General features: G+C 35.2%; 1 protein-coding gene across 8 annotated transcripts in view; it reads right to left on the bottom strand.

The window, feature by feature from the left end:
- Positions 1–323: 323 nt before the first annotated feature.
- Positions 324–24,798, bottom strand: part of CDH18 (cadherin 18) — a 1,112,094-nt gene continuing 1,087,619 nt past the window's right edge. For 4 of the 8 annotated variants that reach the window (XM_073014822.1, XM_007961259.3, XM_073014823.1 and 1 more), the window contains 2 exons: positions 12,419–12,670; positions 324–2,762 (listed from right to left, as the gene is read on the bottom strand). In XM_073014822.1, the coding sequence (XP_072870923.1) occupies positions 2,272–2,762; positions 12,419–12,670 (743 nt within the window). In that variant the 3' untranslated portion in view covers positions 324–2,271. The remainder of the gene's footprint in view (positions 2,763–12,418; positions 12,671–24,798) is intronic. The other 4 variants (XM_073014825.1, XM_073014826.1, XM_073014827.1 and 1 more) reach the window with 2 other exon arrangements.

The raw sequence follows: 24,798 nt of genomic DNA, 5'->3' as shown, positions 1-24,798 counted from the left end.
AAACGTGTTAGTGATATGTGATTCCATAGTTTTCTTCTGTGGATAGCTTATCTGAAACCTAAATCCAAAAGCCTCATGGAATTCCAAAACCTGACATTCCTGATACATTTTGCAGAGAAAAGTCAAAACACCCAGACCTACAACATTTATACACGCTTTACCCTCCGTTTAGGGTGAATGTAATCTAGAATTAGCATCATCAGAGCATGTATATCCAGAGGTTACTCTCTACACCCCTCAGTGTCTCTTCAGATTTAATCTCACACTGGAACGCACACCATTACGTGATTTAAAAGGATAAAGCAGCATCTGGAAAACTAAAATGTCGTAAAAAGCTTAAATTACATTTTATTCCTCAGGCTTAAAACACAAATTGGAGAATTATTCAAATTAAACTTACTTACTTCCCATACCTCAAAATTATAAAATGATAGCACAGGGTAATTGCAAACAGAGGTAAAATCCAAAATTTTGCACATGGTTAGAAACAGACAGAAAATGTCATATAACTTTTGGGGACACTGGATAATGATAAATTTAAAGAGCAAAGGAAAAACTCTGGTTTTAACCAATTCCTATTTCATGTATTTAAGAATTCCAATATTTCTGAAATATATAGATGTGGTCAGTTTTAGAAAATAGGACCATTATGGTATGAATTCTTACTTCAAGACCAATAGCAACAACAACAAAACATTATCTAAAACAATTAGAAAAAAAAAAGTCCCACCCAAATTCTCAGAAATTAGCTTATGAAAATATTAAAATAATTGGAATTTTGTACTATATATTTAAACAGTAGCTTCACTGTTAAAGATTTCATGAAATTCTCCCATGATAATATAATATTTTATGTGAGATGCATGTAAATATATATTTATAAGCTAATGAAACTAGAAAATTAGATAAGCATCTGCAAGCTTTTATGCAATTGAATACTTTGCAGTTGGCAAAGCATTTTACAGAAGCTCATTTAATCCTCACAACAACCCTGTGAGGTGGGCAGGGAAGTCATTGCCATCTCTGCTTTGTGGTTTGGACCCTGAACACAGAGACTTTTGGGAACATATCTGAGGATAATAACTGTGAATCTCCTTTTTCGCTCCTAGTTTCACACATTTTCCCGTTGATACCAAACTAATTATCAGTGAGATGGAAAAAGTCTGAACCTGTGTAAGGAATAAATGTAAATCAACTATGATTCTATGACATTTATATTCATTGGAGGATAGTCTTTCAGACTACATTGTTACTGTGTGAGGTACCTATTTTTGATTACTGCTCGTGTTGAAAATAAGTGAATTAGACTGAAGTACAAACCAACTAGCAAAATGTTTGACAATTGTAAATACAGAAATGATCAAAATTGCTGATTTAAATATAATAAAACAAGTGGAAAAAAGGAAAAAAAAGTTCCTCAACCTTTGGGAGAAGATAAGGTGTGTGGTTATTGTTAAAATTAAATCATTCCCTGACATATCAGATTATCATAACATACCTTAAACTATTCTTTCTGTCCATTTAAAAATAGGAGTATCCCATTAAAATAAAAGGGGGTGTACGGGATAGAGACAATAGTCTCGTGCTCAGTACAGCACACAACTGGTGCACTGAAGTTGCATACATTATAGTGCAGGCAGCAAATCCCCATGCTCCATCAGTTTTGTATGGAGAAAAGAACTGGGGAGGGCAAAGGGAAATGGTACATACAAGTCCATGATAGAGTGGAAATACCTCATGTAATATAAACACAAGACAAGGCTAATGAGATCTGTTACAATAACAGAGAGTGGTTCTCAAGGGTTCACCCAGAAAAGTGATAAAAGAGGTCGTGATTACCTTTACAAGTTTCCTGTATTAGTGTTACCACCCCTATAAGTCATAGCCATCAGTGATCTTGAGCGTTTTTGTTTAGTTTTGCTTTTGAAAAAAATAAATCACAAAATATTGAAACAAATATCATTGTTTGGCTTAATGCAGGTATTCTTAATAAACAGTACCACAGACTTTATTGAGCAATTGAAAATATACACAAGGAACAATAACTTTTTCTTTGTATTGTCTTTTTTTTTTTTTTTTTTTTTTTTTTTTTTACTTTCTTCCAATTAAATAACCCAGTTTCGATCATGAAAAGGGCACTTGTTTCTACAGGAGCTGTGTCCAACTTGCTCAGTTTCAAGTACTGTTTCCACACTTCTTCCTTGTCGTTGCTGAGGTTGTATCTCCACTTACTCAGGAAGCAAATTCCACAACGTTGCAAGAACTGACCCCCTAAGTTGTTCTTTCAGATTCTATTTCTCCATAGAGTTCAGCTAACTTTTTAAACTCAGGTCCCCAGTCTCCAAGGTAGTGATAATCCTGGTCTGACTGTGTCGTTGCTGAATCCAGCGAGCTGATAGACCCAGCTTCTGATCTCTGACCCTCATAGGCATAAGTCTGAAGAGAGTCATAAGGGGGGACGCTAGGGTCTAGGTCTGCTTCTGCCAGTCTTTGCTTAATAAATTCCTGAACATCTATACATTCCAGGGTGGACAATGTCTGGTGTCTGGGAGTGAGCTTCACTTCAGGTCTGATATCTCTCCGGTACTTGAGCTCCTCAGCAGCAGAAGGATTCCTCAAGGCTGTGATGTCAAAGGCCTCCGTGTCTTCCTCTCCGCCTCCTTCATCATCATAGGTGACCACGTTCTCCCGTACATCCTCCTCTGAAATGATCAAGGGCTCTTTTTTGCTGCGCCTCAGGGTGATAAAAATTACCACAATTGCTGAGGAAAAATGGAAAGAGGATGAAGAATTAAGAAAACAGGAAGGAAATTCTTAGAGATTTTACATCAGCAATTTCCCATTCATCACTAACCACATTCCAGAGTTAGGCTGACATTGCGGCACAACCCTCTCTGTGCTCTCCGAATAACACCACAAGGTACTGTAACGCCTCAAATAATGTAAAAGATGATTACCCCAGGAGACACTGCGAATTGCTGATCTTCTAGAGAAAACCACAATACTCTCTGTTTGCTAGGATGTAGGTTTCTTGGCTCACATTTCGGTAAAACCATTTAGTGATTAAAGTGAGATAAACACATGATGAAAAAATAATACGAAATTTTAACTAAAAAAATGTAGAGAGCCGGTCTCTCTATAGATATTTAATCCTTCTAGGTAGATACACTAAAGGAAAGATGTTTTAAGTTTCTGGAATATTGGAAGAAGGAGTCTTAAGGTTAAACCCTTTAAATTTTGACGCTTTGTGGAAAATCAAAGCAGAAATATTTTAATGTTGATCTCTTTTGTCAATTATCCTTTAAATTATATTATCATGCATTAATAATTGCATTTTCCCATTCAGGGGCAAAATAATGTTTCATTATCTGTACACAACTTGTTTCATAGGAATTTTCTGATTTATGAATGTTCTTTATATAACTATTTATTTAATTCTCACAGCAGAACTGTGACTTTACTCTATTTTTTACAGCAGAGTTGTGGCGTTACTGTCTTTTCAACCCATTTATGCCTGAGGTTGCAATTTTTCTGTGTGTGCAAAATCAGACTTTGGCGATGACCTTGAGCAGTAGGATATAAATAATTCCCACAAGCTTAGCATTCCAATAATGGATCACTATGCATAAATGAGGATGAGGAATCTGAGACTCAGAAAAGAGTATCTGAATAACCAAGATCAAAAGATCACATAGATGGCAAGTGGAAGAGCTTGTACCATAATGTGATTTCTCACATCACAGGTAATGACATTTCTACTATAATAATATTCTACTTCAGTATTTCAGAAACATGAAATAATAAACTGAGTGGCCAATTGGACATGTGCCTCAGGATAGCTCTTGCTGAATATGGTGGATTAGTCTTTATTTCCAACAATGCTGCAAACATTAGAAAATATGATAGAAATGTGTCTTGGGAACTTTGCTTTGGCCATTTATCAACATTTTCAACTGTTTCTATTTGATGAGATTAAACTGCTACTAAATAGAAATAGTTCCCTCACATCAAATTTGTTATAGCCTGTGTTATTAGGCTGAGTATTATTTACTTCAGTTCTATAGACTGCTCTTTTCTTGTTCAGCTGATAGTCTAGGCTCTATGATAGTGATAATGATGCCCATTAATATTTTAAACATTCTATACTTCATAATAATCAGGGAGGTACATTCAATTGACATTTAAGATTGTTATATTTAGCAAATAAAAATAAATGGCAGGATTCTCAAACGTGAATTTGAGATCAACAGCAGCACACATGCACACCCACCCACCCACACACACACACACGCTTCTCAACCTACGTGAGCTTACATTCCTATAAACCCATTTGAAGTTGAAAATATCTTAAACTAAAAATGAATTTGATACACATAATTTAGTAAGTATTATACCTTAGCCTAGCCTACCTTAAATGTGCTCAGAACACATTAGTCTACCGTTTGGCAAACTTATCTAACACAAAACATACTTTATAATAAAGGTATTATAAAGAATTTTGAATAAGAATTCAAAATATGGTTTCTACTGAATGCATATTGCTTTCACATCCTTGTTAAGTCAAAAAATCTTAAGTCAAACTATTGTTGGTTAGAGACCATCTGCAACACACACACACACACACACAACCACACATACACACACATACACATAAGGTATTATGTCCCATATAATATTTGAGATACACACACACAGGCAAATATTGTGCTAAGCATACATGTATATGTTCCAAATATATTATCCCATGTGACATATTTATGTTATGTATACATATATACCTATATACAGATAAAGATATATTTCTTATTTATCTGAAATTCATATTTATTTGGGTATACTGCATTGTATCTGGCAACCTTGATTATATGTGATCCTCAACAAACGGTTGTGAAGCAAACATCAGGTTATCTAACTCTGATAAAGAATATACTTTCCCCCCCCAGCAACTGCCCTTTTACTGCTTACCTCTGCAAAGTAACTTTTATCTTTACTTTTATCATTATCGTTACTTTGTTCTTCTTTATAGCTTAACCTATTTTATGTATGCCTCTAATTGATATGGACTAGTTTTATCTGTTTGAAAACTAGAGAAAACTTGAGGAAGAGGAGTCGATTTTAAAGCCAGAGGTGGAGAGGATAATGAGAGAAAGGGATGGTCACTGTGCACTGGGAGGTACCCAGTTTTGCAGAGGAAAGGCAAATGGGAGACTATGAAGGAACCAAAAAGACAGGAAAAAGAAAACATCTGTAGAGAAGGTCATAGAACCATCCAGAAAAGTGTGAAATGAAAAGATATTAGCATCGGGAAGGTCATGAGAAAATTTAATGAGGGTCACTACAGCAGATATGGGAAGCACTGAATTACTGTTGTTTAAAATGAAGTGGTTACAGAAAGCTAAAAATGAAATGCTGATGCTTCTCATGCCCTGATCTACAAATATTATGCACAGAATTACGGATTTTCCCATATATGTTGACTATACTTCAAAGACATTATTTAATAGATGCCTTTATTTTGGGGTAAAAAAGGCTTCTGCTGAACATAGAAATATGCATTTAATAACTCCCTGTGTATTTTAGCATAAATCCACCTTACAGTTTTCTAATTCAAAGTCCCAAACAACATCCTCAAGTAACTCACTCCACTGTATTCAGTTTAGATTTATCATGCACGATATATATCTCTGTTCCTCTTTATAATTAAATGAGGAGGCTGTACTAGATCGAAAGACCTATTTATACAGACTGCCTAATTTATTATAATACAATTTCTTACCTTCGCCAATAAATCAAGTTATTTTCTTTTATATTGAATTGGTTGGTGGTTGATGTCAAGGGAATTTATGTGCAGACACAACAGGAAATATGTAATCAATACTGCCATAGAGGTAGGCAGGTAATTTGCATCCTTCAATATTTGTGCAATTTTTCAATCTTTGCATATGTATCATATCCCCTTAATGAAATACAGGGATAAACCTGGCTTTTTAATTATCATGGCATATGGCATATAGTTTCTTATTTCTCAAAAGTTAAAATAATTCAGATATATTATAATTCAAAATATAGAGACCATTTATGTTTGAATGTTGAAGGTTTACATCTACCTTTTCCCCAGAAAAGGTAGTATTTGCTACCTTTCTGGATATTATTTGCTAGTATTCAGTGATTCCTAGACTTGTTACATACTTATTTAATAAAAGGATATATCTATATATGAGATATATGTATATATAATAATCAAAATCTGAGTCACTTTTGAGTGAAAGGGGATGTTGTTTATAATTATGCCAGGACATCAGGACAAATGCAGACATAGGATCACTCTAGTTAAAGGTAAATTCAAATCAACTCAGAGAAAATGTTGTACATTGTGTTCCTGATGAACTTAGTTTCATTCCTGTTGGTTCCACAGATACTTCTGGAGCAGAGGGCACCAGGTAGATATTCCATAAACAGTTCTCATGTGGACAAACAAAAAAATAATCTCCATGAAAGTGGTAATGTGACATTGTGTTCAGTGAATTATCCTGAACAGTAATAGCCTCACTAGGAAAATAATTTTAAAATATTTTTTTTTAATTAGCTTATGGTTACTAATAACATCAAACTCCTAATTGTACTGGAGAATATTTCTTAATGTTTGAAAAACAAATGAAATGTTTCCAAAAAAATCCTAAGACCAAAGTATATTTTAAAAGAATGAGTGCAGATAATAATTATACATGTAAATAGAGTCAAATCCTTATTTAAAACCTGACAGTCAAAAGAATGTATTCAAATGACCCTGATAATCTTTCAAACCATACACATGGGCAAGGTACCTCTTCTTACAGTGGGTCATCTGGTAAAATACAATATGAGATAACCAAAGTAATGTTACAAAAAAAAAAAGGATATATAACTCATTTTCCTTTGTACAAATAATAAATAATTTCTGATATAATTTGAAGCCAATTTTAGTTGTATAATTTGCATTGAAACTTGAATAAGTTGTAGTATTTTTTAGATGTCTTATTCCAAAATAAATATTGTATCCTTGGTTCGTAAATTTCTTTTTCTTCTGTTCAAGTTGGGACAGAATTGTAAATGCCCTTGAGATTATCATTTTACATAATAAATTAGAAAAAATTTGTGGAGTTTTATGAATTAATTTTATCATCAAGTAATTCAAAGTTGGGGAAACATTTTTTGTATTTGTTTTCTCATAATATGTGTTTTTTCCTGTATATTATGTATCAATTCCAGTGCTTGGCATACTAAGTGGCTTTCAGTTTCCATAATATAAACTGTCATACAACTTGCATTTGAACACATTCCATACTGAATCTCAACATACTTCTCCCTAAGTAGCTTGCATAGCAGAATCTTTTAAACCTCAAGTATCATTTGATTCTTTGTCACACCATCATACGCTGGCATCACATTTGGTAGAATTGAGGTGGTCTGAGTCAGGGAGGTTATTTTGATTAGCTTATGGAGTGTGACTTGCCACACTTGGGAGTGGCATCTCTCTCTGAAACCTTAGATTTTTTAACCAAGGGAAGCACACAAAACCATTTGAAATTGCTCAAATGAAAATCAGGCTGACCTTTTTCTCCTCACCAATTCCATCTTCTTCTCTTAGTTCACCATGCGTTCACAACAACTCCATTCTGATCCTCATTTATCAGGAAATTTATATCCAATATTAGGGAGCAATCCACGCTTCACTTATGGTGGCCTCACCTAGGTCACCTGCTTATATGTGAGCTATGGACTGAAAGGGTAGCCGGAAGAGGTCCCAGTCAGATCCCAACTCAGTGACTTATGCCAAGTGCGATCAAAGTTTACCTTGCCAACTACTCTGACAAGAGATGGGATAAAGCTGGGAAATAAACGTCAGGCCTCTGGGAGGGAGAGAGGACTTCAGCTACCTCTACTGTCATGGTAAATTCTGATTGCATCATAAAGGCTCACTCTAAATTCTCTTCCATCCATCATATGCAATAGACCTGAAAAAGGTAATCTCAACAGAAAGTAACCCAACTCATAATGTTCAAATCTATCATTTAAAGTTAGTCTCTTTGGTTGACAAGCACCATTCAACGTATTCCTAGATGGATTCTGGCCATGTTGTAAAATGTTGAACCATATGTAATCTTTAATAAACAAGAATAAGCATTTCAAAATTCTACAGAATGACTCTAAGGTCCCTTCAACTGAAATGTCATTCTCACAGGTTTAGAAATAGAAACAAAGACTGAATGTGTGGCCTGAGATCACACAGTTATTGGCAAAACTAGACCTGGGTTTGTACAATCACAGTCATTTTCACAAACAAGAAGTTGAGAGGGAAAACATATTTAATATTAAAATATTAACTTTACAATTTGTTTAGATGTGAGGGTTGAAAGTTAATTTAGAATTAGAATTTCAAGAACAGAATTAGAAGTCCAAAAAGAAAGTTGTGCTACCTTTGGTTTTGCCAATATTTACGTTGAAAATCATAATCTCACAAATTAACTTCAACATTATTTTAAAATTACGGATGACTATATCCTGTATCCCTTGGCTACATACTTTCTGAATAACCATAAAAACTAATCAATGCCATGAAAAGCATACATTGCATTGTAATATATAATTGTAGTTATAATATATATATTCACTAATTTTATTAGTTGAAACTCAAATATGTTTTTACAGCATCTTTTCACCAATTCCATCTTCTTCTCTTAGTCCACCACATGTTCACACCAAATCTACTTTGACCCCCATTTATCTGGAAATTTATATCCAATATTAGGGAGCAATCGATGCCTCACTTATGGTGGCCTCACCTAGGTCACCTGCTTATACCTGAGGTATGGACTGAAAGGGCAGCTGGCAGAGGTCCCAGTCAGATCACGGCTCAAATATGCTTTTAGAGCATATTTGAGTTTCAACTAATAAAAATGAAAAAGTAAACGTATCATAGAGTAACTTTATTAGTCTGGAGGGATATCATAAAATTTACAAATGTCCTATTATTTACCCCAAAAGAGAAAACATTTTCATAAAAACCAATTAAAATGAAGTATCATTCCATGAAAACATAAAATAATCTTTCAAATAATGCACCTCAAAATGTACCTAGACATTTAACACGTTAATTACATTTTTGATATTCATCGTAGTAAATGAAAATAGTTTTCTGATGATAAATGAGGTCAAAATTTGAAGATAACATGCCTCACCTAAGTGATCTACTTTTAAGAGTAAGAATGCTGGAAGAACTCTCATTAAAATCCCTGCGTTCTATTCTCTATGACTTCAGTTAGGATTCTAGAGAAATCCAGGTTAATTGCTATTGTGTAGCCTTGTTTTCTCTTTCTGGAGTGTTTGTGCTCTTTTTTTTTCTTTTCAAATACACACACACAAAAGAAGTATGTTAATATCCAAAGAAAATAGCAGTTCTGACGAATAAATATATAAAATTTCTTTCTTTTTCTCCTTCTTCTTTTTTTTTTTTTTTTTTTTTTTTTTTTTTTTTTTTTTTTTTTTGAGATGGAGTCTGGCTCTGTTGTCTAGGCTGGAGTGCAGTGGCACGATCTTGGCTCCCTGCAAGCTCTGCCTTCTGGGTTCACCCCATTCTCCTGCCTCAGCCTCCCAAGTAGATGGGACTACAGGCGCCCACCACTACGTCCAGCTAATTTTTTGTATTTTTAGTAGAGATGGGGTTTCACCGTGTTGGCTAGGATGGTCTCGATCTCCTGACCTCATTATCCGCCCACCTCGGCCTCCCAGAGTGCTGGGATTACAGGCGTGAGCCACCGTGCCACCGTGCCTGTCCATGTAAAGTTTCTAACGGCTCTCTTCCTGACTTTCCTCTCCACCACACATTTACTGTATATATTTATTTGTTTTATTTATTTACTTATTTTTGAGACAGAGTCTCACTCTGTCATCTGGGCTGAAGTGCAGCGGTGTGATCACGGCTCACTGCAGCCTCTAACTCCCAGGCTCAAGGGATCCACTCATCAGCCTCCCAAGTAGCTTGAACTACAGGTGTGTGCCACCATTACGAGCTAGAAATGACTTGATTGCAGTGAAATAGTTCTTGCTCTGGTGCACCAAACTTCCATGCTTCATGTTGCTAAGTGCAATTGAGCATTTTGGTGCTCAATTTATTGAACTTGTAAGCATCTTTTGACTATGTTGACAAGATCTACTACACAGCATAATGCTCATTGATACCCTCTTTTCCTTGATGTTTGTGACATTATATTTTCTTCCTACTCTCGCTTCTTCACTGTCCTCTGCTATCTCATCCTTCTTATTTAGCGATCACATTGTAGTTTCTCACTGCTCAACCCCAGTCTATTGTCTCTCTACATATATTCTCTTGCTGGGCAATTTCAATGAAGTGGACTTTCAATGTCATCTAGCTCAGGGTAGTTCAGGATCTACATTCAGCAAGATATAAGAAGTTGTATTTGATGCCATTCTAACTTATGCAGGTCTCTACATTGTCAAAGATCATTTTCCTGAGTCCATCGAAAGTACCTAGATAGTATTCACTTTTCCTCAGGTCTTTGGTAAGTATGCTACTCCGATACGTGCTATGTCGAAGGGAGACAAGGGCAGTTTTCCTAATTGGTTTGCCTACATGCCCTTTTGTCATCAGGAGTTCTATTCTCCATTTCATTCACAGTCATCTTTTGCAAACTGTAGATTTTATAATGGGACTCTCTGGCTTTAAACCTTTCTTTACACTCCTAAAACAAAACTTACCGGCTTTGCCATGCCCCACAAATCTCTGGATGCTCTCACCCTTTCCTGCAAATCCCTTCTCCTTTCCAGGCTCATTACGTTTTAATCTCCCCTCCATCTACACAAGTGATTTGTCTTCGACCCCAGGAACAAAACAAGGAACATATTTTTTGCGAGAATACCTCTTTCTCAGAAAAACAGTCAATTATCTTTTCATGTATGCCAGTACCATAAAAGGAATAAAAAGCAGGCTGCTAAGAGAAAGAAAAAAGGGTTTGGACAGACGTTCCCACTTTATGAAGCAGAAAGATTCCTTACATCCATCTTTCTTTTTATTACAATACAGATTTGCTATCTTGTTTCAAAGAGCAATCTAAAGAGTTTATAGTTACGTGAGCTCCTCATGCAGCTGTGAAAAGATTTAGAATATTACAACAGATAATGTAAAATTAGAGAAAGTGTTTTATTTTTAATGAACTGTAATGAAAAATTCAAATAAAAAAGTATTATTATTATTATTATTATTATTATTTAGATGGAGTCTTGCTTTGTTGCCTAGGCTGTAGTGCAGTGGCGTGATCTTGGCTCACTGCCAGCTCTGCCTCCCGGGTTCACGCCATTCTCCTGCCTCAGCCTCCCGACTAGCTGGGACTACAGGCGCCCGCCACCATGCCTGGCTAATTTGTTTGTATTTTCAGTAGAGACGGGGTTTCACTATGTTAGCCAGGATAGTCTCAATCTCCTGACCTCGTGATCCACCCGCCTCGACCTCCCAAAGTTCTGGGATTACAGGTGTGAGCCACCGTGTCCAGCCAAAATTACTGTTTTTAAGGGAATATAATTAAATTTAATACAATTTAATAGCCCCCTAAGACCAAAAAATACTCAGCACATTAACAACTAACAAACATTAATGATTAACTAATTATTGTGAACTAGTAGAAGTTTCTACAAGATATCTATTTTTTATTTGGTTTTCAGATTCGTTTTGCTTTCTGATTTATTCATTTATATATTTAAGGTGTGCAACATGATGATGTTTTCCTAACAATAGTTTTCACTATTATTACATAATGAAATGCTTAGTGTAGTCAAGCAAATCAATGTATCTGTCATCTCACATAGTTACACTCCTTTTTCACGTGGAGGGGAGAAAGCACCTAAAGTTCACTGTCTTTGCAAATTTCCAATACAACACAATATTGTTATTAACTAAAGTCCTTTTGTTGTATATTTGATCTTTACATTTACTCACCCTATGGCCATATGACCCTCACCCTCATCCTGAATGAATGGGTGACCTCCTCTGATCTCAGAAGCTAAGCGGGATGGGGTCCTGGTGGGATTCATTTAGAATGATGCCACTTAGGTTCTTGCAAAAAAATGTGAAAAGCTCTTTCAAGATGGGATTCTGAACATTTAAATATTAATTCTTTCTAAAACATACACTTTCAAAAGCTATTTCTTTCCGATTTTACCCTTCTTCTGTTATTTCAGTTCTTTCAACACATTTGAATCTAACTATTTTGAGATTAATGACAGTATAGAGAAAATTAATTCATAGGAAATTGGAGCAGCTGTATCCTTACCCACATTATGTATGCCTAATCCTTAAGTTTTGTCAAAATGATTTCCTCTCATTCAGAATTGCCATCATACAAACTTAGGGTTTAGAATGACTTACCCAGGAGAATGAGAACACAGAGAAGAATAGCGATTAAGGCTCCTGTACTCAAACCAGCCGAGGACAGAAAGGCTTCTGCATGGCAGGTCCGCACGCGCCCATCTCTCTCGCATGCACAAACCCTGATGGTGAGGGTGCTGCTGCTGCTGAGAGAGGGGATTCCACCATCAGAGATCATAATGGGCAGATAATACACATCCTGAACAGTTCGACTAAATCTCCTCCGCCTTGTCAGAATGCTGGCTGTGTTATCTATGACAGACATAAGCAAAACAAAATATTCTTAGTCAAGCCGCCATTCAAGATTCACATTTCCTTTAATGGATAAAATGGGGATGTGTATCTTTCTTATTTCAGTTTATGAAATGGACAAGGGAATACGAAGGGGCAATTATTAAAGAGAGGCTAATATTGGTTCTCCAGTTGAGAAACCTAGTTAGAAAAATTAATACAGCCACACTAAAGATGAAGGAAAATAGTGGGAAGACAAAGGAGGAGGAAGAAATGAACATTTTGGACATGGACCTAATAGCTAAAAGATTTAAAGGGATGCAGAGGGCCTGAAGTCATACACTTAGGGTCCTACACTTTGAAGTGAGCCAACGAGACTTTCCCCAAACCTAGAGGCTCTGAATATATGTGATAGGACCACAAATCTGTATTTTTAGCAAACTATTGAGGTGAAGTTGACGCATAAAATAGGTATAAGAACTACTGGTTTAGATATTTCTATGGAGACAGTAGATCAAGCAATACATTTTTTTAGACTTAGCTGTGATTTGAAGCACTATTGTTTGACCATGGGGAAGTGAATGATGAATAAAATAGCTAATCATCTTTTTAAAAATGTGTTTATTAAATGCAATGTACTATAATAAATGCCTGCATGATATATTGTGTTCAATCTATAACCTTATGAGGGACAGGGTGCTAAATTCTTTAATTTATAGCTGAAAAAATTTTATTATAAATACTAATTTAAAAGTAAATAACCCTAGTCCCAGAGTGTTAGTTGCCCAAAATCACAAAGCTAGTAAATGATAAGAATAAATCCTCTATTCTAGAACCCTGCTCAACACCACAATGTCACTTTGCCTCATCTCCAATTCACTGCCAAATGGTATTGATGTCCTCAGTGCATATAGTATATGTTTCATTGTACTGTTATTCCTCATCCCTGAATGCATAGCTGAAAACCCACATGGTTCACACTTGGATGTACTGTTCAGATCCCTTCATAAAATTACCTGTTGCCCTAGCTATAGATTGCCACCTGCTCCCAGGTCACATTCTTCTGGAATAGCATATAACTAATGACTCATTGCTGAAAGGTTACAAATGTTGGCCTGTCCCCCTTCCTATACTACTGACAATACTGATGGACAACTTTAGCTCCAGAGCTTTTCCAGGGGGTCAGCCATTAAGAGACATTAAGAGTGAATGGCAGCTCCATTTGTCACTCTACCCAGTCCTTCTTCCTTCTCCTGTGATCTACAGATGTTGATCCCAATGGCACACTCCACTACACCTGCACTCCAAATGCCAGTTCAACTCCAGGGAATTCAACATGCAGCTACATCTATGAGTTAATTATTTTGCACTAAAATGTAAGTGGATCATTAGACAATTACAATGAGGGCTTCTTTTTCTCTTATCAATGTCTTTTATTCTGAAAATTGAAATTGTATTTCATATAGCTATGTTTATAATAGTCACAGTGCAACATCCTAAAATGATATTATTTATTGTACATTGCTAAATTTATATAATGAGAAAGCTAACTAATTTTTCAAATATTCGATGTACTACACCTAATAAAACACAAAATATGCATATACATATATATATGATTGAGTTACTAAAAATCAGAAATAAATAATCCAATGAGAAATTGAAGATTTTTCTTACCCAGAGAAAGAGGAATTTTTAAAAATGACATCAGCTGTCTATTCTTAAACATGTTATAGGATAGAAAAAGAAGAAGTGGAGAAATGATATCATGTGTATTATATAATAATTTATCAGTCACATTTACTCTCCCAGAAAACCCGACCTTTGTGGAAGCAGATCTATCAGCTGTAGGATGATGCATCATAATTAATAGAAGTCTTTAGTCTATGGGAAATGCGTGAGCTAAGTATTCACAGGCACAAACATGTCTGACAATCTCACAGCTGCTCCTCTGAAGAGGAGATGTGAGACACTGGTCTCTGAATCTCAGGAAACACGAATAATAACATGTGAAATGACATAACATGTGGTGTAGATGGTGGCTGTTTCATGACTAAGGCCTAGCATACATCTCATATTAGTAATCTTGAAGCATGCTATTTTCAGGAAAACTATTGGAAATGCAATCAGAAATAAGACAAATGCCAGAATAGGCTTCTAGTGCATTCTAAGTCCTGAAATAGAAATCTCTAAGATGTAAAGACATAAAAATGTTCATTCTTTTTTTTTCCAGTTACAGTTTTGACTTTGGAAAAGAAAGGATGATTCAGGAGGCAAAGAGCTTCCCAGCTAGAAAAGCTTGGCCCAGCAGAATAATGAGCTCTTGACAAGGGATATTCTATACCTCACCAGAATGGCAAAAAATATACCTGGCAGAAGGCTCACTGAACTTGAAAAATAAAATTTTGAACACTGAGGAAGAATATGAAAGGAAGAAGAAATATATATATATATTATATAGAAATATATATTATATAGAAATATATATTATATACAAATATATATTATATAGAAATATATAATATAGAAATATATACACACTATATATACACATACACACACAACACACCATACACACAAATACACACATGTACATATATATGTATATATATTAGACACATAAAATATATCTTGCTGAAACTGCAAAATTAAGCAACAAGACTGACAACAAATCTCTAACACGATATACAATGGTTAAAAAATGAATGAGGACTGGGTCCAGTGGATCACGCCTGTAATTCCAGCACTTTGGGAGGCCAAGGTGGGTGGATCACCTGAGGTCAGGAGTTCAACACCAGCCTGGCCAACATGGTGAAACCCCACCTCTACTAAAAAATACAAAAATTAGCCGGGCATGGTGGCAGGAGCCGATAATCTCAACTACTCGGGAGGCTGAGGCAGGAGAATTGCTGGAACCCAGGAGGCAGAGGTTGCAGAAAGCCGAGATCACGCCATTGTATTCCAGCCCAGTCTGTCAACAGTGAGACGCTGTCTCTAAATAGATAAAGAAATATAGAAAGGCTCGAATGGCACCCAAATAAATAAGAAAAATTCATATAGGCTGAATAACCAGAACACATAGCAGGATAGAACATCCGTGGATTTCTCAGTGCTAACTGTCAATGCCAGTCTCTAATAATGTGCACCACAGCTGGGTTCTTAATTCTAACTCTCTATAGCTAGGATGAAGACAGCAGATTATAGAACATTTGGAAGCCAAGCTAGTAAAGCTAATGTATTAGATTAAGATTTGAGGAGATTTTGTAGAGCTAGAACAAAGAAATTTAACAACAAGACATGAAATAAAGATGCATATTAGAGGGTAGACTTCGGAAAGTACCACATAGGGAGGATCTTGAATAGCAGCTTTATTTTAAAATACAGATAGATGATTGACAGGTAAATAGGTACATAGGTAAATGATAGATTAGATAGATAAATATAGACATATAGCAATAAGTCTATAGAGCTGTCAAACAAGTTAAACAATCTGAAAGCATTCAATAAAGATAAGAAATTTCTGCTTCTCTTTATTGAAAGGACTGCTGCACTGGAGTACTGGGCATAGTTTTGGGTCACTACATTAAAAGTGAAATTTTAAACCAATAATGTGTGTTTAGAGGACTTTGGGACATTAAAAATATAGTTTGGAAAATATTTCACATGAAGAATTAACAGAATGTAATATCTTTTTCATTATAACCAATATGTTCTTAATATTTCCATAAAACATACCCTTAATTTAATGCAGAAATAGTTTTGCATATATTTTATATTCAAAAATAGACGGCAATGCATTATTTATTTTGTTATATGATCCCATTTCTTGTTCAAAAAGGATATGGACACAAATAGGAGGAAGCAGCGAGGTTGTCACACACATATGTAATATCAGACTCAGGCCTATAGTCTGATAATACCCTGTGATTACTGTGAAATAATTGAAATTTCATTCTTTTGAAAAGCAATCATAATAATATAAATAATTGCTTCATCTTTCTAGCAATAAATATTCCAAAGATGTTTATAATTGATAGTAATTTTGTGGGGCTTTTTCACAAAAGTATTTTGTCATAAAATATATTGTTAAGTAGTTATGCATTCAATTTCTGTATTTCTACAGGTTGCAGAATATGGTAGTAGAATACAAGTCACATGCTTCTGTAGATCAGATGTCGTTTTCTTTTCTTTTCCTTTGTTTTTTTTTTTTTTTTTTTTTTTGAAATGGACTGTCATGCTCTGTCACCCAGGCTGGAGTGCAGTGGCCAGATCTCGACTCACTGCAAGCTCCGCCTCCCAGGTTCACGCCATTCTCCTGCCTCAGCCTCCCAAGTAGCTGGGACTACAGGCACCCACCACCACACCTGGCTAATTTTTGTATTTTCAATAGAGATGGGGTTTCACTGTGTCAGCCAGGATGGTCTCGATCTCCTGACCTCATTATCTGCCCGCCTCAGCATCCCAAAGTGCTGGGATTACAGGCATGAGCCACCGCTCCCAGCCTAGATGTCGTTTTCTTCAGCTACTATTAGGTGTCTTATTTTTTTTGTTCAAGAAAGGTCTTTTTGAAAGACCTTGCAGGATAGACTTTAATTTATGTGCCACTGTATAAACTATGATACAATTTAAATTAAAATAAGGCATGCTTTTAAAATAGGTTTTGGGGCAAAAATAAATCCTATTTATTCAGTTGAAAATTACCTTATAGCTTAGAAAATATTAAAAAGTATGCGCTTTTGGGAACTGAAATTATTAGACACCTGTATACTCTCAGTTATATCAGCACATTCCTTTTTTGATAATGCAGGCAAAGATACATTTTATTTCAAGCATAGCCTGCCTGATCATTAAAGTAATATTTCCAAATCTATCAGAACAGCAGAAACATTTGAAATCCTCAGATGTGGATCTCTAATTAGACCAAAAAAATTTTTACTGTGTATGAAGAGAAAGCTGGGAAATACAGCCCAACTTCCACCAGACAAATAAATAGGCATGGTTTCATATTGTTTCTGAGTGTTTTTCAGTCTTGCAGCAGAAATAGAATCTATTCATAATTTAACCATTATCAGAGCGCAGGCATCAAACAATGGCGTTTTGCATTCCCACAAAGCACCCTTTCCATAATCGGTACTTGATGAATGATTTGAACTACACTCAGCAGCAACTTGTCTTCTGTTACAGTTTTATCATATTGACATGTAGAAAGAAATTGAAAGCAAAATGAACTAATTTATCTTGTAATACTTCAGCAGCATGATCTCTTTATGCTCTCTAATGAAAGTTTATTTCTTCATATTCCCTGACTTCCCCTTCTTTGAATCCTATTTTCGGACTTAATCTCCATTTTCAGACTCTGGATTCTACTTGTTCATCTAAGTTTGCAAACATCCTTGTGGCCTCGCTTGTCTTTCTGCCAAACTACAAATGCATGATCCAATATGTCGTTATGTTCTGATTTGCACCCTGGTTGACCATCTGCCACACTCCTTACTACATGATCATCTTAAAATCCTGGATAAATACAATGTCCATTGTCTATTTCTGCTTTGGATTCACAAAAAATGCTGATACAAATTATAACCATCTTAACTGATTCCACCTAGTATATTAAAATAAATGTATTTATTTTATAATCTCCGAGGAGATTATTAATCAATCTGTTAGCGTTTGTCCTTTTTGTTTGTTTGTTTGTTTTTGTTTTTGTTTTTTTTTTTTAGATTGAGTCTCTCTCTGTCACCCAGGCTGGAGTGCAGTGGTGCAATCTCCATCTCTTGGGTTCAAGTGATTTTCCTGCCTCAGCCTCCAAAGTAGCTGGGACTACAGGCACCCGCCACCACACCTGGCTAATTTTTTGTATTTTTAGTAGAGACAGGGTTTCACCATATTGGCCAGGTTGGTCTCAAACTCGTGACCTTGTGATCTGCCCCCCTCGGCCTCCCAGAGTGCTGGGATTACAGGCGTGAGCCACTGCGCCTGGCCAATATTCGTTCTTTGTTCAGATGCTACACAGTAGCTCCCCTACATTTCTTTTGCCCTTTTTCTTCTGAGCTGTTTTTCCACTCTCCACACGAAAACATCTCTTTCTGCAAAGAAGCTGCCATCTATGACCAAGATTTTAAAAAATATATTTTAAATTGTTCAATCTTTCTTTGCCATTACATCTGTATCTTCAAGACTGTATTTTGGACTTTACAAAACAAGCACAAATACACATAAAACAACTATGTGATTCTTGAAGGATATCAGGAAATCTGCTTATGAATGACACAAATTTGTCTAAGTGTTAATTTAGAAAGGAGGGAAATAAAGAAGAAAAAGGGTGCTTTTAAAATAAAAGTCCAAGCCAAAATGCAAAATAATTCATAAAAACATAACAATAATATAATAACTGCAGAAGGAGAGATAAGAACAGCTGTTTTAAAAATAAAATAGGAGTATGAACTCCAAGAGAAAACTTCTACCCGTTATTTATCACAAACCTTTAATAAATAGTATTTTTTTTTTAGTAGAGAATGAATTATTTAAAGCAGAAAATACTATGTTTGGAGTCACTAGATTTATAAACACTAAAAAAAAGGTGTAAGCATAAATCCTTAGATAGTTTTAACAAGTGAGTGTATCATTCTATTTTTAAAGTAGGTTTTTTCACCTGCATTAATGTACAGGGTGGAGCAGGTAACTCCTGTAGCACCATGTAGTTCTTACCAAGGAAAGAATTAAAGCAGACGAATGGAACCTACATTTTCACAGAAGGAAAGCAAGGGACATGCAATGATAAAATTAGTTTTATATATATATACACACATACATATACACATATATATACACATATATATATGTATTATTTTTTTTTTTTTTTGGAGATAGAGTCTTGCTCTGTCACCAGGCTGGAGTGCTGGAGTACAGTGGTGCGATCTTGGCTCACTGCAACCTTCACCTCCCGGGTTCAAGTGATTCTCCTGCCTCAGCCTCCCAAGTAGCTGGGACTACAAGCGCACGTCACCATGTCCAGCTAATTTTTGTAGTTTTAGTAGAGACAGGGTTTCACCATGTTGGCCAGGACGGTATCAATCTCTTGACCTTGTGATCCACCCACCTCGCCTCCCAAAGTGCTGGGATTATAGGCAAGAGCCACCACACCCAGTCAAAATTAGCCATATTTTTGTTTTATTTTTCTACTTCTATTTTTTTGCTTAGTGAATTTGAGTCAGTTTTCTTTCATTGTGAGTGGGAGTAAAAAGGTGAGAGGTGGCGTGGGCTGGCAGATCCATAAGGGGAAAAATAATTTCATATATACATATGTAAAACAACAATCAATGTTTATATGTTTTACATATATATATATATATATATATACATATATATATATATATATATAAATCAATAGAGTTCGAAATAACCAGAGAGAAAACAAAAGCATATCTTTGTACCTAAAGCAAAAGAGCCACTAAAATGGATCACTACAGTTCATCCACAATCTTTTACATTTTAGGGTCAAGATTGTATACATGCTCTTTAACTTCTCACTTGCCAAGTTAGAGTGTCTGCATTCAGCTAAATGATGGTGTAATTCTCTCAAGGTGCATCTGGATAATGTTAGTATTTGACTGGTAGGAGAAAGAAGAGCCACTGTAGAATAAAAGCCATGTGTTCCAACCTTGTCCCTGACCTTAGATAACTGACTCAGCAGGACACAGTTGCAGTCACATCCATTAGAGGATATATGAGGCTTGATTTGCAATTTAGGGCAGATTATATGTGCCTTATTTTGTTTAGGAATGTGAGGAATCACTAAATGGTCTCTTGAAACCCTGTGGATAAAAACAAAATTTTAAATGGTTATACTCTGTAGAAAAATTAAGCATATTACAACACCAGCTGTGAGTTCTTGTTTGAAGGACAAAAATAAACTACGAGAATATTGACTGCTACAAATCTGGCAATACCAAAGAAATACAAGACAAACATTTAAAATTTCCCATGATTTCCAATGTGTATCAAACTACATACCTGCATTTCCCTACCAATGGAGTGTGAAATTTGAAATGACTCCAAAAGACACCTTTCTAACATTACATAGTCAACATTGAACTTACTGTAACTTCTATGCAACATAAGCTTAAAGTTGTATCTTCTTTCACCAACCCCAAACAGCCACAAGAAAAACAAGCTTTCCTGTTTCCTTTTAAGTGTTTTGTTAAAAGTTATAAAGCAACATATAAATGCTATGATCATTTTTAGAAGAATGAATGCTGCAAAAATAATAAAAAGTAATAAATCCAAGGAAAACACTAAATCTTCAGAATGCCACCAACAAAGTAAAAATGACACTCCAATAATTATTTTGTTTCATATGATTAAAAAAATTAATTTCCAATGCATTTTTTCTCGTTTTAGAAACAATGTGTTGTTTTGACTCATTTATTTTTAAAGAATTCAAGAATCTATGAGAATGGAAAACACATACCAAAAAAAAGAACATAATAAAAACCAATGTGAGTTGCAGATATTCCTGATAGCAAATGATCAAAAAATAATAAGCATTTTCAAATGTAAAAGACAAACTAAATGTGATTTAGAACCCTGTAAACAGAGATAGAAATGCACACATAATTAATAATGATCTTTTGTCCTAATCTGTAAGATTTACAAATGTACCTTACAGTTAGAATTAAGCCTAAGAATTAGGTTGGCAAATCTCTTCACATCAAATAAAGCACAGTCCCTCAAGAAACAGCACGAAGATCATGAAACAGAACGTATTTATCTTTGTAGACTAAGGATGATTTCACACCGGGGGGTTGGTTACACTTGCATATTACAAATGAATGAACATGGTTATTGTATTCCTGGAAGCCTGGCTCAAGTCTATATTCACAAATTTAGTGATAATATGGCCATAGTTTATTCGCTATAGATGTGAAGTTAAGCAGTTAAAATTATACAATGAAATTACTTGATATTACGATTAAAAGTTGACATCACAATGTAAAGAGAAGGTGATAGTAAGAAAACAACTACATTTTAATCAGAAAACATTTCATACTTTTTGTTGTTTTAGAAAATACAACTTTAAATGCTCTAACTTAAAAATTATCTTTGAACTCTCGTTTTTAAATTTTAAATATAGTTGTGTTATTACCAACATATTAATTAACGATAAAAATAAGGTCAATATAAAGCAAAATTATGTATTTTATAATATATATTATAAAAGAAAAACCCTTCACTTGATTATTCTCTGAATCAATGTTTAATAGTTTAATAAATTGGGAGAAATAACTTTCCAGATAAATACGGAAGATTTATTGGCACAATTTTTTCTAGCCACCACAATTTGGTACCAAAGCAACTAAAGAATGAATGCCAGAGTATCTTATATTGGAGTACAGAATAAAGCACAGTGCTTAGTCATTAGTATGTTCTCATGAGTCAATTACAATGCCACTGAGTCTCTGCTTTGCTACATTTCCCTCTCTAGATTTTTCCAACCAAGAAACTGATGCTGCATTCTGTCATCTCTATGTCGTTTTAATCCACCACTTACTGAAAAGTAATCTCTGATTCACCTCCCTGGTGGAACAAACCCTATCCCTAAAGTCAAACCATGTTCCACCACTTTTAACAATGCAGTTTGTAGCGATCTCTCTAAAGTAGCTCACATTTCACCTCCATCCATTGCAAATTACATTTCATATCATCCTCATTTCCCCAACTAGACAGCAAGCCTCTTGAAAGCAGGTCCTGTGTCTTTGAATTCCTTGAATTAGGCAGTTTAAAAAACTGCTGTATTCCCAGCAGACAGTATATAACACTGGAAAAATTAACTAGCAGAAGAAAAACAATGTTAAGAACTGTCTACAGAATTTCTCTTAAGAGGAAAGGCAATCTTTCCAAGAAACATAAGGAAGAGTGGTGACGAATAATAATTTGATGTGAGGCTAGAGTGGTATATGCTGGACATATAGCTTCAAATGTCAGCTCGAGGGAATCAGGGTGTGTGTGTGTGCGTGTGTGTGTGTGTTTGTAAAGTATTTGTCTTCATTTTGAATTAGGCCCAGTAAGTGAATATATTCATATGGACAGTATGCAAAGTGCATTTAATAGACATTTCATAAGAAACACTATATTTTCTATCAATTTATCATTGCTTTTATATGTGATTATATTCAACACTTCATTTTTTCTGGTAAATGTTTAATCATATTAGTTTAGATAAAGTTTATTTTACACTTCACCTTTGAAAAATATTTGTTCTTATTTCATCTTATTTTCATTTGGCTGTAATAGCTCCAACAGTTACTAGTCAATATTGAAAAATCCCTTATTGTAACTTTGTGCCAAATGAATTTTATTATAAATAATACAGTTGTTGTTTTCTGTAACATTCAGTATTTTGAAATATCACTGCTTAATTGTCACATGAGTGCTATTTTAGATAGAAAAGGATTCTTTTATTGTAGTTCTTTCTTTCCAATATCACTAAAAGTAGATCAGTTGGATGTTCACTTCTAATTTTACAAATGAGTATTTTGACACTATCTAGTACCTTTACAATTTAAATTCACTGTGTGGAAATTTGTAACATTATTTCAGCATCTGTCAAGTTAGAAGACTTTCACTCTTAAATCTATATCTTTCTTCACTCAGGATAATTTCTTTAGTTATTCCATTATTGCTTTTCCATCCATTTATTTTTGTTTTAGTTACCTTCTATGTGCCCATTTTGACTCACTGCATTTCACGTGTGGTTTCAAATTCTTTATAGTTTCATCTCTATTTACGCCGATAAAATAATAATTGCTTATATATCTCCATTTTACAAAAGAAAAAACAGAGATACCCTGAACATAATGTCGTGGCCATAGTTTCACCTATAATTAGTAGAGAAGCCAGGTTTCAAACAATAGCAAGCTGTTTCTAGAGTCTCACTCTGAAACATTCTATTTGCTTCCCCTTTTGAACTTTCTGCTCACTGATGCAGTTTGTAATAGTGTTCATTTGAATTGTATCACCTTACCAGATTTTAAAAAATTGACAGTATTTTCATGTTAGCTCAAAAAGTCTCACTTAGATATATAATCATGTTTTAATATGTCCTAATTCACAATAACTGCTTCTGTCCTTCAACTAACTTGACCCCTGCCATGTCCTCTGATCTTTCTCTAAGAAAGGCGTTTTGAGCTGATTCCCAGGGATTCCTCCAATATAGTAAGGGTTAGTAGGTAGAATTGAGCCAGCATCGAAATATCTTCTTGTTAATCTCAAAGTCTCTTTGCCTTGGAGGTGACTTTGGGGATCTATCCACAGGTCAAGTTTATTTAGCTGTCCATGTTATCCCAGTTAAGTTTTGGAAGAGAGAATGAGTTGGAAATCAATTCTTAGGCTATAATTTCTGTCACCTGATATTCTTTTTCAGATGGCTACTAAGCTGGCCTTTCCTTTCCCTGCAGTCTGTACACTCCAACTTTCAGTAATAGTTTGTACTGTGAGAACATAATTCTTTGGGAAGGGAGGATACATAGCAGGCATGTAAAAGTAACAGAGGCAACAAGTGCCTGAGAAACAGAGAATGTTGGTTGAAATGGTGACTAATCCTCAAAAATTTTGGAAACTTGAATTTGCTCCGTACATAAGATGGGGTTCTAACCCAATTTTAATTAAATTTGAAAGAACAAATATCTGTAGCATCTAAGGGAATATCAAGGCAGCAATCATCTTCATGATGATTAGACTATCATTGAACAGTATCCTTTCTCTGAAGCTCCGTTTATGCTCAATTACTTAATGAAACTTTTCCTAAATGGTTCTTCATGTATAAAATGTAGGTCTAAGTAAAATATGCAGTTTTTGATCGACCAATTCTCCCACTAAAAACAAAGAGAGAAGCTTAAAATACCAAGAAAATCTCAGCTGGGCGCAGTGGCTCACACCTGTAATCCCAGAACTTTGGGAGGCTGAGGAGGGCAGATCACCTGAGGTCGGGAGATTGAGACCAGCCTGATCAACATGGAGAAACCCCGTCTCTACTAAAAATACAAAATTAGCTAGGCGTGGTGGCGCATGCCTGTAATCCCAGCTACTCGGTAAGATGAGAATCGCTTGAACCCAGGAGGCTGAGGTTGTGGAAAGCCGAGATCGCGCCA

The sequence above is a fragment of the Chlorocebus sabaeus genome, chromosome 4, assembly GCF_047675955.1.
Source record: "Chlorocebus sabaeus isolate Y175 chromosome 4, mChlSab1.0.hap1, whole genome shotgun sequence".
NCBI classification, from domain to species: Eukaryota; Metazoa; Chordata; class Mammalia; order Primates; family Cercopithecidae; genus Chlorocebus; species Chlorocebus sabaeus.
This window is presented reverse-complemented; position numbering and strand designations above follow the sequence as displayed.